The 17,895-nt window shown below is 45.4% G+C and overlaps 1 protein-coding gene across 1 annotated transcript; it reads right to left on the bottom strand.

Moving 5' to 3' along the window:
- Positions 1–316: 316 nt before the first annotated feature.
- Positions 317–17,508, bottom strand: TNFSF15 (TNF superfamily member 15). Its single transcript, XM_046023555.1, has 4 exons — positions 17,246–17,508; positions 6,552–6,594; positions 5,733–5,780; positions 317–1,975 (listed from the first exon to the last, which is right to left on the bottom strand). Exons 1-4 carry the CDS (start codon positions 17,465–17,467, stop codon positions 1,521–1,523), a joined length of 768 nt encoding a protein of 255 aa, XP_045879511.1. The 5' UTR covers positions 17,468–17,508; the 3' UTR covers positions 317–1,520.
- Between the last annotated feature and the right edge of the window lie 387 nt (positions 17,509–17,895).

Raw genomic sequence — 17,895 nt, 5'->3', positions numbered from 1 at the left:
GCAACACCAATCATCCCGCTCAGAAGCCCCATCACACACCTTCATGCCTCTGTAGTCTCCTGGCAACAAGTGTTAGAGTGATTTGGGTGCCCAGTTGGCTTTTAGACCCATTCGTGAAGGTCTCCTGCAATGGGTAGTGTTGATAATTGGAGCCAGCGTGCTGGAGGTCATGGTCCATGTCATACCGACCTGCTCTTTGACTGCACAGAATGCTCAGAGCGAACGTGTTTCCTCCCCCAGGAGCTCATTTGATCCTGGGAACAAACTGGTGGATTCCTACTTTATAGACGAGTCAATGGAGGTGAAGAGCCGAGATGTTCCTCCTACCCTTGGCATATCAGTGCAGGAAAAATCATACAGATTAGAGAGTACGAAGTCACTGACAGGCAGGAGGGACCTTCTTAATGTCCAGCCTTTCTTACAGGGAGAAGTCTTGGCTGGGCTGATTAGCTCAGCCCATATTGAAATCCCTTGAAGATTTTAAGAGAAAAATACCCTGATAAAATTGTGAGTCACACCTCGAAGATGATCTAAGTTAACGTCTCTAGATCTGGTGATTGACTGTCCCCGCACCCATCTACCAGAGAATGAGTCTGCTGTCTCTGGGCATTGATCTGGTTTGTTGCAGAGCCAGTCTAGTTGGCTAGAGTTTCTTGGGTGACCTAATCAGCTGGATATCTTATGCAGTCTGGAGAGCTTCAGAAATCTTACATACTAGTGTCGGATGAGATATTGTTTTAGGACTTGGAGGACGTTGAATGATATTTAATCAGGAACCAGGGACTGGAATTCATTTAAGTTTTGAACAGTCTGTCTTATTCTTCATAATATCTTCTGGGTTAAGGTAGTGCTCAAGAACGCAGTGTCGAGTAAATGCTATTGTTGTATATTTGATATGCACGTGGAACTCACACTTGCTTATTTTCATGCCTGTGTACATAATAAAAGGAGGGGTTGCTCTTCTCAATTTTTTCCTTCCTTCCTTCCTTTTGAATTTTCATGGGAAATACCAGCTCCCTTCTCATTTTTTTTTTTAAGACAAGGATTTAAAGTATGTGTTTGGAGAAACTGTTGAAGGATTTTGCCCTAGGGTTTACACTGTTTTCCAGGGCTTTGGATTTTCGTCAAGGGCTCCTGAACTGAAGCAAATGTTTCATGATCAAATCCCACAATAATTGGGCCCACTGGTGACCAGTGTGTGGTACGAATGGGGTGGAAATGTTCCGAGTAGACCTCCGTTCATTTGGTGGTCATGTCTCAGTGTTTAGAAACTCACCCCTTTTCCAAGCAACCACAGTCATATGTCAGCTCTGTTCTGTCGTTTTCTGGTTAAGATTCTCATCAGTAAGGCATATAGAGTACGAAATTTTGGGCTTCAAATTTCATAGCTAAGCCACTGTTTCTGTGGAATGCTCCAAAACAAAAACAAAAACAAAAACCTTGTTATAGTTACATATGAGTGAAGGAAAATTAAGAACTAGGAGGCAGAGGACCTTCACACGAGGATGCTTGCCTCACCCCTACAGCAAGAAGGCTCCAAAGAAAGTTTTATCTTCTTTTGTGTAATCCACCAAAGAGATGTCACTGACGTTCACCATCAGCTTGTCCCCTTCCTGCAAGGAGAACATGGCCCCTAGGTAGATGGGTTGGAACCAGTTGCTGCCTACTTCACACACTGACTTGGTCCCCATTAGGAGCTGGGTCGGCTCGGGGTAGCTGTCTGTTACCTTGGTGATGACTACGATGATGGAGTCTGGCTTGTTTGGTCGGCTCCCTTGGCGGATTTCACCACACTCAGATGTGATCCCCCGGAACGTGACCTGGGAGTAAACAAAGTAGTCTCCCGACTCTGGGATCACCAGGAATTTATTTGTATAGTTCATCCGGTTCTTGGTAAAGGCCAAGCCAAGTTCATGTTCCCAGTGCAGAGCCGGAAACTGATTTTTCAAGGACTGCGTGGGACTTTGTCTGACAACTGCAAAGACAAGAGAGAGGTTAAATTTGCTCGTGTCAGAATCTGTGGACTTTGCCAAAAAGAGTCTCATATTATTTTCAGAGTAAAGTGATTGAATGAAACCAACAGCTAACAAGCTTCTTGAGGAGCAATGAGTGGAGGAGATGTAAGAAGAAACATATTTTTGTTCAGAGAGTAGCATCCTAGGGACAAATGACTTTGCCTCTCTGAGCCAGAATTTTCTTTCCTGATAATTTAGAATTTTACCTGAGCTCTGGGATTCTGGGAAATACTGAAGGTTAAGAAATCTTACTCTTTTGTATTTCAGAAAACAGAAAAACCTCTTCTCCAAATGACTTAAATGAAACTGATGGGTCCCCTTTCCCCTCCCTGGGTACCTTTGGCAAGACCAGACACCAGAATCTCCAAATTGCCATTCTCTGCCTCATAAATGATTAGCAGAACTGTACTGTCCTCAATGATCCATGGGAACATAATGTTTGTCAACCAAACTTTGGTTCAGCTTCTCTCCTGCCTCCAGGCCCCCGAGGTTTGGCCTACCCTCTCCTGAGAATAGGCTGGCCTTTGGGTAAAGCATTTTCTGATGCTAACATGCCAACCTTTATCCCACTTCTTTCCTTGTTCTTTCTAGCTCTGTTCACTCTTTTCTGTAAAAGAAAGCCCCTTTTAGCTTGACCCTTCAGACACTCGCAGACGACCTGGCCAGAGCGTTCCCCTATTGCCGCTGATCATCCTTCTCCTTTCTCCCACTGTGCAATAATCCTTTTGCAAAAACGCTCTCCTTACTAAGTCAGGATTTTCTTTTCATATGCCATATCTTTCCTCTTTTTTTTTAATTTTTAATTTTTTTAAGATTTCATTTATTTATTTGACAAAGAGAGATCACAAGTAGGTAGAGAGGCAGGCAGAGAGAGAGCCTGATGCAGGACTCGATCCCAGGACCCTGAGATCATGACCTGAGCTGAAGGCAGAGGCTTAACCCACTGAGCCACCCAGGCGCCTCCCTTCTTTTTTAAACAAGGATATAAAAATATCCATGGAAAGGATGAAAAGGGATGGTGTATATAAAATCCCCAACTATTAGGAATACCCTCTAAACTGCATTCACTTTCATTAGCCTTTTGTTTCAGACATACCCTACTACAAAGAGAGGGCATTTTAGGGAATCAGATGTTCCCTGTAGCTCCCCTGCAATGATACGGTCCAAAGTTATTGAAATTCAGGTGGTGATTAATAAAAAATCAACATGCAGGACAGATATTGGAACCAGAGATCCAGAATATTCTGGAAATGTTCCTCTGACGCCAAAATACAAGCCGATGTAATTGGCTTGTGGAGTGTAAGGGACCAGGGCTTGGGGCCACTTCAGCTCTATGGTGTGCAATGTTTTTAGTCAGTGATGGAGGTCCCTTCTCTCTGAGTCTTGATTTCCTGTCTGTGAGCTGGAGAAAAGCCCCTTCCTAGTCTCATTTGGAAAATCAAGTGAAAAGAAGAGACATGGACATTTTTATCATGAGGCTGACTATGGCAAGTACACAACACATATTTACTTTCCCCAACTAAACCAGCATCTCTCATTTTGGCAGACTAAAAAATAAGCCTATTTCCCTGCATATCTTTTTATATGTTCTTAATGTTTACATTTTTACAAGGATACATTATATACTTGGGCATATAAATGAGTGGTTTTTTTTTTTTAAGATTTTATTTATTTATTTGACAGAGAGAGATCACAAGTAGGCAGAGAGGCAAGCAGAGAGAGTGAGAGGGAAGCAGGCTCCCCGCCGAGCAGAGAGCCCGATGCGGGACCCGATCCCAGGACCCCGAGATCACAACCCGAGCCGAAGGCAGTGGCCCAAACCACTGAGCCACCCAGGCGCCCCTAAATGAGTGCTTTTATGAAGTATGTGGATAGCAGAAAAAATGACTAGAACCAAACCACTGATTTCCAATAAGATAACATCCAGTAAAACTAATACATTTTAGGAAAATAAAAACGTACTTTAATTTTCTACGACTGCTTCAGAAGTCCATAGCGATCCCTGATATGTGCTATCAGCCACCGTTTGGGATAGGTTATCTTTTTTTTAAAGTATTTTTATTTATTTTTTATTTGAGAGAGAGATCACAAGTAGGCAGAGTGGCAGGCAGAGAGAGAAGGGGGAAGCAGGCTCCCTGCTGAGCAGAGAGCCCGATGTGGGGCTTGATCCCAGGACCCATGAGGCTTAACCCACTGAGCCACCCAGGTGCCCCTGGGATAGGTTATCTTTAAGGAAATATTTAGCAACTTTCAGACCCAGTGGCTGCCTAGAAACCCGGTTCTTGTATTTTTCTTAAACATCTTTGCCGATGCCGACTAGACCCTGGCTTATTTTGAACAGTGACATACATTCAGAAGGCACGTCGTCTCTCTGGCCCCCACACTCAGTGAACTTGGGAGAACTCTGTCACTTCTTTGCAAAATCTGTGAAAGACATTTTTATGAATCACCCTTGATCATCTCCACGCCTTTGTGGATGACGCAGTAGATTAAAAAAAAATCCTCTGACATGAGCAAAAACAAGAAAAATAATAATTTAATCTCCAGACAAAGTGAGTTTTGTTGAACTGGCATGTGATTCGCTCTGTGTCAACGTGGCAGCAAGTGGTAGTTAGGATGGGAAGTAGGTTGTAATGGAAACAGCACGTCTAAGAGTCAGACTCGAATCTCAGCTCTTCCAAGTCATGTATGTGACTTGGGACAAGTGATTTGGCCTGTCAGAGCCTCAGTCACCCTCCCTTGTTGTGCTCACATGCGAATTAATTGAGATCATATTTGTAAAATGCCTCATACAGTGCCTGGTACACACGAGGAGCTCAATAGAACCTAGATTACCTCCCCCGGCTCCCCCACTCAGTAGGAAGAGGGGTGATATCCCCACACTCTGTTATTAGGATTTTCCTGCCCAGCTTGTTCAATCTCTCCCATTCTTAAAGGCAAGTGATAAGTGACTGGTGACTTGGTGTCTGTCTTGTCCTAGTTCTCACTCAGGACTCACCACAAACATTTTCCTCTTGGTCATATGTAAGTCACATGTCTTGGGCCCCAAGGACATTCCCCTGTGGGCTGCGAATTTTCCTGTAGGTCAGGAGAGTATGCTCATTTTTAACTCCATGGCTTTTTAACGGGTATTTAACACATATGTGTGCACAGTCTCGTTCTTTTCTCTGGAGTCTTAGATGTATATGCAATTTCAGGCATCAGATGCCAGAAAGGTCGACACTAGGCTTGAGAAACCGGTCAGCTGGTGATATTCTGAGGCTGCTTTTAATCTCTCACATCAACAAAAATTCTTCACAAATGTCTCTCTGAATGCAGATGTCTAATCATTTCATCTTGAATGGGGTACAGAGGGACTCAATACATTTAACAACTCAAGGGGTCTTTCATCTTTGACCAGATTCAGAATTATGCAAATCACCACGTCTGAGGAAGCCATTTCTGAATGACTGAGGGCGTGTGTGTGAAAGAGAGAGACAAGAGAGAAAGGGAGAGGACTGATAGAATCTGAAAGAGAATGCCCAAGAGACATGGGCCTTTGGACCCCTTAAGGGAGGAAGACATCCAAAAACCCTCAATTGAGAGAAAAAGTCTGTTACCAAGGTGTGTCTTTTCTGGTTTGAAGCTACTAGAATGAGTTTTGGCAAACCTGCTGAAAGAACTCTTGGGCCCATGGCCCATACATGATCTCCTGGAAAACACACCAGGGAGAAATACCTGTCAGATGTGCCCTTGGCTTATCTCCACCAGCACCGGAAGATGCATCTGTAAGGAAAGGAGAGATAGGCTTTGTGTCAGTCAGGGTGGCTGGAGTAAAGATGGTATTTTTGGAGTCGTGTGGTGCCTGCAACTGGAGAGAAACATTCCTCTCCTGCAGCTTGGTCCATCGTGGATTGTTGTCATTTTTTTTTTTTTTTTAAGGGACAGAGAAGCCTCAGGAGGAAGAGTCTTGGACACAAATGAATCTTGGCCCATAACTTAGGGCAAGTTTCCAACCTGCCCAAGACTGTTTTCTCATCTCAAAGATGGGCACATCCATTGCTATCATGAATGGAGAGTGCTCTCATCCCATGGTCTATGCTCAATGAACTCACATTGCCCTTTCCTCCCTGCTGCTGCTTCAGGGGTGGGGGGCAAACTGGCCTTTGGCCTTATTCAGGGTCCCTGTAGCCATATCCACTGAAGCATCTGGATGATTTAAGAAATGGGGTAGGGTGCAGGTAGGATTAGGCATTGTTCTAATACTTTTACAGGAATTAACTGATTCAATCCACACTAATCTGAGAAGGTAGGTACCATTATAATCAATTTATAGGTGAATAAACTGAGATAGAGACAGGTGACATTATTTGCCCAAAGACCATCACCTCCATAGGCAAAGCACTTGGCCACAGTGCCATTTTGTCTCTTTAGTGACTGGGAAGCAAACTTACTTATCCTCTGGATTTTCATCCCTCTGAACCTCCCACATACCTACCCAAACTACTAAATGTTCTGTTCCCCACAAGAAAAGGCAACAAATATGAACACACTTACAAGCTCGCTGATGTGAAGATCCAAACTCTAGTCCTTTTGAAGTCTGTTGGAAAAGAAAGATATGATTCAGCCCACCTGTGGTCCTTTTGTCACCCAACCCCACAGCTACCCATAACAAGGGCATGATTAAGGTGCTGCTGCTACCCAACCTAGGCACCTGAGATGACAGACATGGCAATGAGAATACTCATTGGAGGGGAATCTTGCGTCCAAGCACTCCCCTTTCCTCCTTCAGCACCCCAATGACCTTCTTTCTCCTACACTTATCTTGGAAGCTCAACTGTAAATTTCTGTCCTGAGAGCCTTCCCTGTTCTCTTCTAGGATGCTCTGACATCTGTCACTGCTTCTATTACTCGAACAAATGACGGCACTTGCTTTATTTTCTTTTTTTCCACCATGATTTAAAATTAGAACTATTTTTTTAAAAAATGATACAGAAAATGAAATAGGGGCTCTGTTCTCCTTCCCACCAGCCCCTTCTCTCTGTGCATTACATGGAGACATGTCCATTTTTGCAATCCTAGCTTGTGAACCATTTCAGATACCGCACAGGAGTGGAAGAGTAATTGCTTTGGAGACAGACCCGAATTTGAGTCCTGCCATCACCATTTATCAACAATACAATCTTGAGCAAGACATGCTTCCTCTCTGAGCTCTGGTGCCCTTATTTGAAAAATGGGAAAAATAACATCCCTAGCCTCAGATAATCCCTGGGTTTGAGATAAGGATCCAATCAGATGTATGAGTCAGGGCAAAGAACGCATAGGAAATGAAGGAATCACTGTGTTTGAACACAAAAGCTCAGGAGGAAAGCTAAGCAAAGCTAAGTCCTTGGCTTAGGGATAAACTCACCAGCTTACATTTTACCGTTTCCAAGAAAACCTTCTCTGATATGATATTGATTCAATTCAGAAGGTTCTGATTGGGTCCTTGTAACTACATAGTTCCCACTGACAGGGATCCTCATGTGACCAGTTCTATATCTTAGAGCCTGTGTGTGTGTGTGTGTGTGTGAGATCATACTTGTGAATGAGGAATTGTGTGTCCATGTGGGTGTGACAGCAGACAGCTTCAGCAGTGGGGGAGGGAGAAGCTGATGTGTTTTGAATGTCTACATGTGTCTTCTGGGGTGGTGCTGTGTGCATGGCCTTCTCTACACATGTCCGTGTGGTCATGCGGGTGTAGCCGTGTCATTGCTCAGCAGGACCATGAGCAGGTCTGCAGTTGCAGTGATCTCATTAAAGGCCAGACTGCTAGGCTCATTTTAGTCCCAAGCCATGCTACCTAACCTCCACTGGAAGCCTTCTTGAGGGCAGAGATCTAGTCTTTGAACAACAGACCCCATTGTCTTTCCATCGTCTACATCCTAATTCTGTGAATGGCTGGGCAACTGCTTGCCTTCAGTTTCCAGGCTTGAAACTTGCTGCTTTCTTCTCCCACAAACCCAAACTGTCATTTCTATTTTGCAGTTTTCCTCATTGATGCCTCCCTCCCCCTCTCCCGCTCTCACAGGCCTCAGCACACTGTTCTACTGGATTTTTCCCATCAGCCTCTTAACTGGGCCTTTAGCATCTGGTTCTCCTTGTCTTGAAATCTCCTCACCTGCTCTCAGAGTGCTTTTTCTAAAGCATCACTCTATGGGGACACAATTCTGTCCATAAACCTTCAATGGCTCCCCATGGCCTTCTAGACACAGGTCCAAATACCTATCTTGGCATTCAAGGTCCCAGCTGACCACCCCATTCTTGTTACCCACTATCTCTTCCTCTCTGGGTACTCTGTGCTGCAGCCATGAGAGGCAACCCCAGAATGATTTGAAGGACTTGGAAGATGCAGGAAGTGTAGCTACTATCTGTTGAACCAGGAGGGGCGCCTTGCTCTGCTACGCTTTTTGCACGCCTCATCTCCTTCAGCTTTGTGACGACTCTTAAGGTAGCTGCTATTCATTCCCTTATATTGGAAAGGGGGCTCAATCAGGTTAAGTAACTTGCCCGGTGTCCCACAGCTGGAAAGTGGAGAAGTAGGATTTGAACCCAGGCCAGTCCACTCTAGACTCCCTGTCCCTAAGTCACTGTGTCCTCTCACTTCCGGATCAGTTCCCCCTCCAGTGAGGTGGATGGACGAATACCAGCAGCTACATGCACCGTGACAGCAGGGGAAACACAGAGCTCAGAAAACAGGAACCCGGCCCAGAAGTGGGGGAATCAGGGGAAATTACCTCTGAAGTGAGTCTTACAGGTCCCACAGGTATTAGCCAGGTGATAAAATGTAATGACCCTTCCAGACAAGGCTAATAACTTGTGCAAGAGTATGAAGGCCCAAAAAAGCATGGAAGCAGCTGGGAAACTACAAGGATTTCTGCTGCCATATGAACCCATATATACATTCAGCATAATGTTGTGAATACAGTTGCACTGGAAAACCTAAACCCAATTGATGTGACTACTTGCCCCGCATCAATAACTTTGATGGGCTTTGGGGGTGGGGTGGGGTGGGGTGCAGAAGCAGCCTAGAAATGAGCTTATTCTGTAGCCTGTTTCCTTATTTGCTGTTATCAGAGCTGATTAAAAACAAAACAAAACAAAAAAACCCAAAACAAAAAAACCAAAAAACAACAACTGGTCTTTGGCGAGGCTGAAACTGAAGGGGAAGAATTGGGGAGAGCATGGTTGAATCCTTTTCTGTCTGAAATGGTATTGTCCCAGCTGGCCTTCGGCTTTATTTAGTACTCTGCTGAGAAATCTTCTTGAACATCTGCTTATTTTTGTCTAAGCAGACACTCAGCTAAGAGACGGGAGCATTCCCTTTGGCTCAGTCTCCCTGTCATTAGCATGTATCTGCGACGTGAACACATTTCCCTCTTTGCTGGATTTTCTGTAACTTGGGCACACAGTTATCTTCATGTGTGGTTGGACGTGTACACATTTTAGGGGCCTAGAGTCTGCTATTCCTCTGGAGCCTGTGATAGTGCCAGTCAGCAGGTGCTGAAGACCTCAGCAGTCCAAGAGTCCCCAAGAACATCAGCTGGGACTCTCTTTCCAAGAACATCGACAGCCTTCCCTTGCTGCTTCTCTTAATAATGCCTCTTCATGGGAGGAAGATTTTTGTGATGGGAAGCAAGAATGAATGAAGAGGAGATCTGAGGCGAAAGAGTTAGTAGCTTATTTGGGGGAAGGCTTATACATTTGAGCTGGGTCAGTGCCCTCTCTCATTGGCAACAAAGCTTTTCACTTTCTAGTACAATCCAAGCTGCCTGTGGGCGATGACCTGGTCTGTCTCTCTTGCTCACCAACAGATTTCTGGTGCCTCAGACAGTGCCTGGTACTTCTGCCGGATTATCCAACCCACAAAATATGCTGACGTTCAGGTGTCAGAAAGACAGGTAGAAAAGAGAGCCAGAAGACGAAAGTGGGTTTGACCTCAGTGACTTTTGCCTGAGTTTGGCAATCGAAAAAAACTAAGAAAAAAAAAAAAGAGACCTTTTTATATTAGAATACATGCCAACTGTTGAGTTCTTGTTTACATTTTAAAAAATTAAAACTTAATATGGCCATAATCTTTTAGTTACTGGCACCTCCATGTTTTTCATCAGGCTTTGGTTGGTCATGGCTCCAGAGATGTTTCTGGAAGGTTGTGAGCTTTGGCCAGGAGTCAGAGTCAGAAAAGGCAAATGTGTTTGCCCGTGAGGATTCGTGTTAGTACAGTGGGGTGCCTGTGGCTACCAGCATTGACGAACCTAAGCAAAGCAAGCCGGTGCTTTCTACCCCTTAGTTTCTATAGGTCAGGGGATTTTTCACTCTTGTTTGAGTTTCTTTCTTTTTTTTTTCTCACTTTTTTTTTTTTTTTTTTGGCTATGCTGATTGGCAATCCCTGACACATTTTTGGAATTACTCTAATAATTCAACCGGAGAAGGAAAAGGATGGATGGAGGGAGATTGCTATGTAGTCTCATGCTCCCCAGCTGCCAGGTCCTATACCGGGGTTTATGGCTACCACTCCAATTACTCTCAAAGGAGGGCATCACCTTTTTAGAGGCTTTGTAAGCCAAAGGTCAAAGAGTAGATGGAGGGTCTGGGATCTGAACTTTCAGACCAAGGGCAGACCTCGGTGTTGCATCAGGAGCCCCATAAACTTCAGCTGAGTAAACACCATGGACCATGGAACCTGAAGCAAGATGATCTTTCAGATCCTCTTATTGGCATTTCCCCAGAAACAAATCCCTTGAGTGTATTTTAACTAACAACCCATTTGGCCTTTCACCCATGTCCCATACCCACCATCTAGTATACTCGTAAACAGAAAGAGAGATCCATTTCTTGATGTCATAAATGCTGCAGTTGCAAAAACATCAATGTTTTATGACCCATAACACCCTCCCAGCACTTCTAGGAGAAACACACAGACCATTCATTGCCTCCTCAGTTTTGCCTTTCACTTTTTTCTATTTGTACTTGCGCAAGGCTAAATCCAACCTGGAAATGTTTTATTCCAAGGTCATTTTGATTCATTACCCTTCCCAGTGCACTGGACAGGGCTTCACACCCAACATTCAGAGGGATGCAGAGCTAAGAACCCCTCTGGGTGGTGTTGGCAGGTGAGCAATTGTGGAAATCCCAGCATTAGGGTTTCCTAGCAATTTGACTTTGCTAAGTCACCTAGCCTTGGTGAGACTCAGTCTCCTCATCACTGAAGGCAGGCATCATTCTTTCCTCCTGGGAGCATCCTGATGCCTGAGGAAGCCCACACAGACAGTGGATATCCAATTCACCTTCCTTCTTTCTTTGGGCTTGGTCAACATTGTGTTGCATGTTGTTGGTTCTGCATAAGCTCCCTTTGGTTTCACCACTTTGGTGGTATACAGAAGACATCCTTTGGTCTCTCTATGACCAGCGGCAGGTTTGGATCCTTTAGGAGCTCTGGATGGCCTCCTCCTTCTCCCAACAGAAGAGGCTTCCTCCCTCTATGTTTGGCTTCTGGACTTCTGCTCCTTCCAGTGCAAAGAGCTTGAGGGAATGGAATGTGCCCTCCATCCATTTCAAATCCTATCTTTGTTACTGCAGTCAGTGGCTGGGCTTCATTAAGGAGACCAGGCTGGGAGATGACCTCTTACAGGTCCTGGGCATGGAGTAATGTGTGTGTTTATTTATTTATATGTTTCTTAGAGAGGAAGAGAGGAGAAGAGGGGCAGATGGAGAGGGGGAGAGAGAGAATATTAAGCAGGTTCCACATTGAGCATAGATTCTGAGGCAGGGCTTGATCTCACGGCCCTAAGATCATGACCTGAGCTGAAATCAAGAGTTAGATGCTTAACTGCCTGAGTCACCTGGGTGTCCCGTGTGTGTGTTTATTTTAACAGGTGAAGGAATGGATCTTGGAGTCATCAGCTCAGAGATGTAACAGATGTTGTGATTCATGCCCATGGTGGGGCTCACCCTGCCCTCACACCCCTTCACCAGTTCCGGTCTTCCTGCCCTTTACCTCCAGCGTGACCTTCAGAGTGAGCAGTCTCCTCTGCCTGGTGTGTCAGGACCTGCAGAGGCTAGAGCAGGGGTAAAGCCACGGAGGGCTCCGTGTGTTGCAATTTCCAAAGCACTTTTATCTCAGCCATCTGTTTGTTTTCTCTAGACAATCCTGGAAAGGGATTGTCAGAACAGTCCCCATTTCCAAAGAGGAAACAGCCTGAGTGAGACAAAAAGGCTCACACCCAAGATGGAGTAAGCAGGGAAATCGTGTCTGTTGAACATCTACTTCATGGCAAGAGCTTGCCGACGTCGTCTTGCAGAATGCTTAGCACGGGGCTATGAAGAAAGTGGGTTCACCTCTCCCTTCGACCAATGGGGAGCAGATGGCTTAGGAGGTCAGGTACCTTGTGTATCCCTTCCTCTCTCTCTTTGCCACCCAACTAACACTTAGTGAGTGCCTTTTGTGTGCCAGGGACAGCAAGGTGACCCCACGGGAGGAAAGAGACTCGCATTTCTTGAGCATTTGCTATGTGACAGGCACTTTTTAGGAAATCCTTCTTAGATGCTCCTGACCACCCCAAGAAGTGAAGGATTTGCTGGGTTAGCACCATAGACAGACCAGCACAGTGGACTTTGGAGGAATATTTGAATCCCAATGTCACACTCAGTGTGACTTTGGGCCCATGGCTTGGGCTTTCTAAGCTGCAGCTCATTACCTCTAAAATGGAGATAATAGTGGCACTTTCCTCATTGTGTGATTTCAAGGACTAACCCAGATGATGTATTTTGTGATAACAGCAAATGTTTCACATAGGCATATACGCCAGATACCAGGCTAAGGGCTTGTGGGCATGATCTCATTTAGTCTTCCAAAAACCTTAGGTACGAAGATGCTTAGATCGGTGTCTGGTGTCTAATAAGTTATTATTATAAGGTCACCCTTCATCCCTCTGTAGCCTCAGCTGGCATCCCTATGGGGTCCTATTTTTCTGGATGGAGACTGGGGTGGGGGTAGGGGTCTCAGGGACAGGTGTTCAGGGGAGAGGCGAGCAGGGATCAAGGACTAGGAGCCTTGCAGGGATTTTCAGGAAGAAGTGGAAGGGAGATTGCAGGGAAGTGAGGAGAATCTGGGGTTAGCATGTGGGGATTCCAGAAGCAGCACTGGAAGAGAAGGACAGAGACAGGGGTGCAGTCCAAGGAAGTTGTGTCTCATGACTCCCCTACCAATGTGCTGCACAGTACTGGGGGCCTGCTCAGTGCATTATGTCCTGCCTGGACTACAGACCCTGTGTGAGCCAGGGCAGTGCCTGGGGAAGATGCAGCCTGGTCTCCGGGCACCTATAAGCCAGCATGGGGCCCACACACCCAGCCTGAGAGCAAGGGAACCCACTAGGGCCCAAAGAAGGCCCAGGCCATGGTCTAGCACAGCTGGGTAAAGAATGGATTGGAGTGTAGGTTGTTGATGCAAGACCAAGGTGGAGAAGGAAGGAGGGAGATAGTTTGCAAACATCAGAGACCAAGAAAGGCCCTCCAGTGCTCAAACCTGCTCTCTGGCCCGGTGATGGCAGATTCCAGAGCAGGCGGAGAAGTTATGGTGTACGATGTCATGGCTATGAGCAGGGAAGTTCCTCAGTCATAATAATAATAATTGCTACCATTTACTAATCTCCTACCTTCTGCCAGACACTTTAAATACTTTATTTCTAAGTATTCCTTTTCATACATAAGGAACCTGAGGTGCAGGGAGGTTATGTAACATGACTAAGAAGTGGCTAGGCCAGGTTTCAAACTGATTTTTCCAACACGTGACTCTATGCGACATTCTCCAGGAGTCCAATGATCCTAAAACACTTTACTATCTCTTTCTCTCTCTGTTTTTTTTTTTTTGTAGATGTAACATACACATTGTGTACAAAGGAGGCTAAGTTTAAAAATGTCTCTCTTTCACCTGTCACCCAAGCCCCCAAGCTAGATGCTAGCAAAGCAACCAATCTCTTTGTCCTTTTTCTGAGATAGTCTATGCATTTAAAAACATATTCATAAATGTGAATGTATATATATGTGTGTGTACATATATATAAAAGGAATGTATCCAATTCTATATACTGTTATGTACCTTTCCCTTCCCCACTTAATGACATATCTTTGAGAAATTCTCCATTCTTACCCATAGAGATGCATCATTTTTTTTTTAGAAACAATATCGGCCACAGGTTTTCACTGCATGGAGGTATTTAATTGGCTGTATTTAATTGATTCACTTCCAGTAAAGGTAGTTATCCCAAACCTTTTCAAATCTGATTTTGATTTCTGCTCTGCAAGCTTACCTGGGTAAGGATTTTGTCACATCGAATATTTCCTTACACACCCCCTGGAGGAAGTGTCCAGGTTAAAACTGGTATATTTTGGACAGTTCTTTTAACTGTTTTGGTTGGTGCTGATAAAAACCTGGAACATTCCTATACCAGTCACTGTTGCTTTGTGGTAGTAGTTGCCTGATGCCTGGTGTAACCATGAAGAGTATGTCCCAGGCGCCGGCTGTGTAACTCTCCCCACGTTCCTATCCGACAAGCTGCTCCTGCACTTGTCTTAGCACTGCCAGGGAGTTAATGTTAGCATCCTCTTTCAGTAGAAAAGGAAACAGGTTCAAAGAAATGAAGCCACATGGCTATTTTTACCCAGCCCGAGGTGGCTGAGCTGGGATTCGAAATCAGTATCTACGAGCCACGATACCTTAGTTATGCCCACTCACGCTGTCCTTGGTGACTTAGCTTCCCCTCCTGAATCCTATCTTCCATCTTTTCTGAGCTGGTTATTCTCCATTTGCCCACGGGAACCTCTCTTTGCCCTTCTCGGCCCTGCCCTATGTCCCCTGAGTCTGATTTCTGGGCACAGCTTGCCTCCTGGTTTTTGAGCTTGACTTCCAGTCTGGCCAGTGGGATAAGAGGCAGGAAACAGAGCATGGCCAGTTCTCCCATCCTTCTTCCTGCTTCCTCCCTGCTGTTTGGCAGGCAGGCTAGCCCTCTCTTATGTTTTCTTTCTCCTTGGGTTCCCCTAAAACTGCTCCCTCCATCTGGCCCTTTAGGCTAAGAGGTGATGACTGGCTTCCCACCATTGCTAACCCCAGGATGCTTCCAGCCCTCCGGTTTCCCTTTTATTTGCCTACATCTCAGCAAGCAGACTGTTCTTTAACTTTTTTCAAACTCTTTACACATTCGTCTTTAAACTCTTGAATGGACCAGGTGGTTTCTTTTCAGGACTCTGATTGCTCCACGTGACTCCGCCTCACCCCTATTTCCTTTTCTCCTCTTCTGATGACTGAGAAGTTCTACAGTCTGGCCGAGCCACCACACTAACCTCTGTGTTTCCGCTCTCCAGAGAGATCAATAGAAGGGTCACAGAATGCACTATTAGCCTTTTCATTTCTTGAGTAGCTATGAGAGAACAGGCACTTATGCCTTTCCTCGTGGGGCTTCCTCTCTGGTGACAGCCTTTGTCTCCAACTCTCTTTTTGATAGTGCAAATCAACGGCTCCTTTGGACCATGGTATCCCCCTACCAAGTGGTGGTGACTGGTTTTCAGGTGCTTCCAGAGCCTGATGGTCTTCTAGATCAAGAAAGGAGTTTTTTAATGGCATCAGCCAAACTGGGGATCTCAACACCACATTTTAGGCAGAAGCAGTGTTTCCCTCTAGAACCCAGGGAAGTTCAGGTTAGTGGAGGCCACACAATGCCTCATTCAAGTATAATGGTCTCTTTCTGGCTAAAGCACAGAGTCCCAGAACACCAACTAGACACTGTGGTTTGACTTGGTAGAAATCAGCTCCATGGTGGCCTAGAGGTCACAGCCCGACTTGCCATGCCTTGAATTTCTTCTCTGACGTGAATGGCATTTCTGGGCTGTCTGACTCTTTCTATGTTTTCTGAATGAGGGCATGTGGCCCTGGACACTGCCACCAGAATCAAGGTCTGTTTGCTGACCCTGAGGGGGTGGGGAGAGTTACGCCTCAGCCACGGCTTGTGGCTTGCTTGCTCTCTCCTGGTGTTTCTGCTCTGAAGTCAGCCAGCATTGTTTAGAAGACAGGTTTCCTGGTAAACCAACTGGAAAGTCTGTTTTCTCCTCTGGAATTTAATACTTTGGACTCAGATGAAATCTGTCATCACAGACCATGCAGGTGTGTGTGTGTGTGTGTGTGTGTGTGTGTGTGTGTGTGTGTATGTGTGTATTATTTGAATGGCACTGTCTTCAGTCTTTAAGATTTTTGATGTTCCTAGTCCAGAATAAGTTTCTCTTGATACTTATAGCCCCCACTTGGCACCATTGTTCTCCCCATAGATTATATTCATTTTTTAATTAACATATAATTTATTATTTGTTTCAGGGGTACGGGTCTGTGAATCGCCAGGTTTACACAATTCACAGCACTCGCCATAGCACATACCCTCCCCAATGTCCATCACCCAGGCAGCCCATCCCTCCCACCTGATTCCCCTCCAACAACGTTCAGTTTGTTTCCTGAGGTTGAGTCTCTTATGACTTGTCCTTAAATTCATTTTTGACTAAACTCCTCTACCTAAGCCCCCAGCAAGATCTGAAGATAGATAACCAGGCAAGAGGTTCTTTCTTGAACATTGAAAGAGAATATTTCTAAATCCAAGAAAGGGGGTTTATTAAATAAATTATAGCACCTACATATATAAGACTATAATATAACCATCTATATTATCATGCTGCTTTGAATTTACTAACCACAAATAAAATGACAACATGTTTGGAGTTTCCAAATAATTTCATCTTATTAAAAAATATAGACGCATATACCCCAAAGTGTCAATAGTGGTCACCTCTCTGCAGTTGTGGGTAATGATAATTATCTTCTTTGCCTTTTCTGTGTTTTCTAACTTTCTTTGATGACACATGTTAGTTATGCAATTTAAGGAGGTTTATTATTTTTTTTTAAAGAAAAAGAATGTTCCCAGATTATCCATTCAAGATGATTATAATTATCTAAAAATATATTACTGGAGATTGTTTCCATATAAATATAAAGGGGCACAATTCATCCCCTGGAATTACTGAGGATAAACACCAAATAGAACCTCTCCAGTCCTCACAGTCTGCTTCCTTTGCATGGGGAAGCAGGAGTGAGGTGGGTCAAGGGCGTCTGTCTAGAGCTGTCCTTCCTGCTAGGTGTCTGTAGTGGGTCCACAGAACCCTGGGTCAGTGCTTACCTGGAACACACAGGCATCTCCTTGGGCCCGGAGCTGGCCCACGAGCAGGTAGGTGGTAAGTCCTGCCAGGATGGGGAGCGACACCAGGCAGCAGGTGAGGGCCCAGCGTGCGCTGCTCCTGGCTGCCAGCCTGGCTCTGGCTTTGGGCGTGCAGCTGCCTTCCTCCGGCAGCATTTCCACACTGGCCGTTTCCCTGAAGCCCAGCCCCAGATTCTCTGCCATCCTCCTGCTGGTCCGCAGACTGTTCTGACTCCCCCCTGGGCAGAGAGACCCTCCATTAAATAGAAGACAAGCTCTCACAGTGGGTGCATTAATCACTGCCTACTCCTCCCCCTGGCCTCTCCCCTCCCCCTCCACAACACACTGGGCCCCGCCCCACTAGGGAATGCACCGCCTACAACAGAAACCAAGTTTGGTTTAGGAAAAAAAAAAAGAAGAAGAAGAAAGCTTTCCCAAGCGTACTTATATACAGTGCGCTCATGTGCTCCTTCCTTCGTTTACAGAAGGAAGTTAGGAAAGTCCCTGGAGGAGGAGAAAAAGAATCCATCAAGTCAGTGGGCTGGGCAAATTAAAATATAGCTGTCCCTGCCCTGGAGGCCTGCCAGCCAAGCCGGTCTGGGGAGTGTGCTACTTCTGGAAGTGAAAGTGAA

Source organism: Meles meles, chromosome 11 (genome assembly GCF_922984935.1).
Source record: "Meles meles chromosome 11, mMelMel3.1 paternal haplotype, whole genome shotgun sequence".
Lineage (NCBI taxonomy): Eukaryota > Metazoa > Chordata > Mammalia > Carnivora > Mustelidae > Meles > Meles meles.
Note: the sequence above shows the minus strand (reverse complement) of the source record. Positions and strands in the feature narration are given on the sequence as shown.

Bases quoted from the DNA above. Each gene is read 5' to 3' on its own strand.
- TNFSF15 (XM_046023555.1), bottom strand. From the start codon at position 17,467: ATGGCAGAGAATCTGGGGCTGGGCTTCAGGGAAACGGCCAGTGTGGAA. The intron at 6,595-17,245 runs GTAAGCACTGAC...CTTTTCCAACAG, and splicing joins GAGATGCCTGTGTGTTCCAG to ACTTCAAAAGGACTAGAGTT. The intron at 5,781-6,551 runs GTAAGTGTGTTC...CTTTCCTTACAG, and splicing joins ATCTTCACATCAGCGAGCTT to ATGCATCTTCCGGTGCTGGT.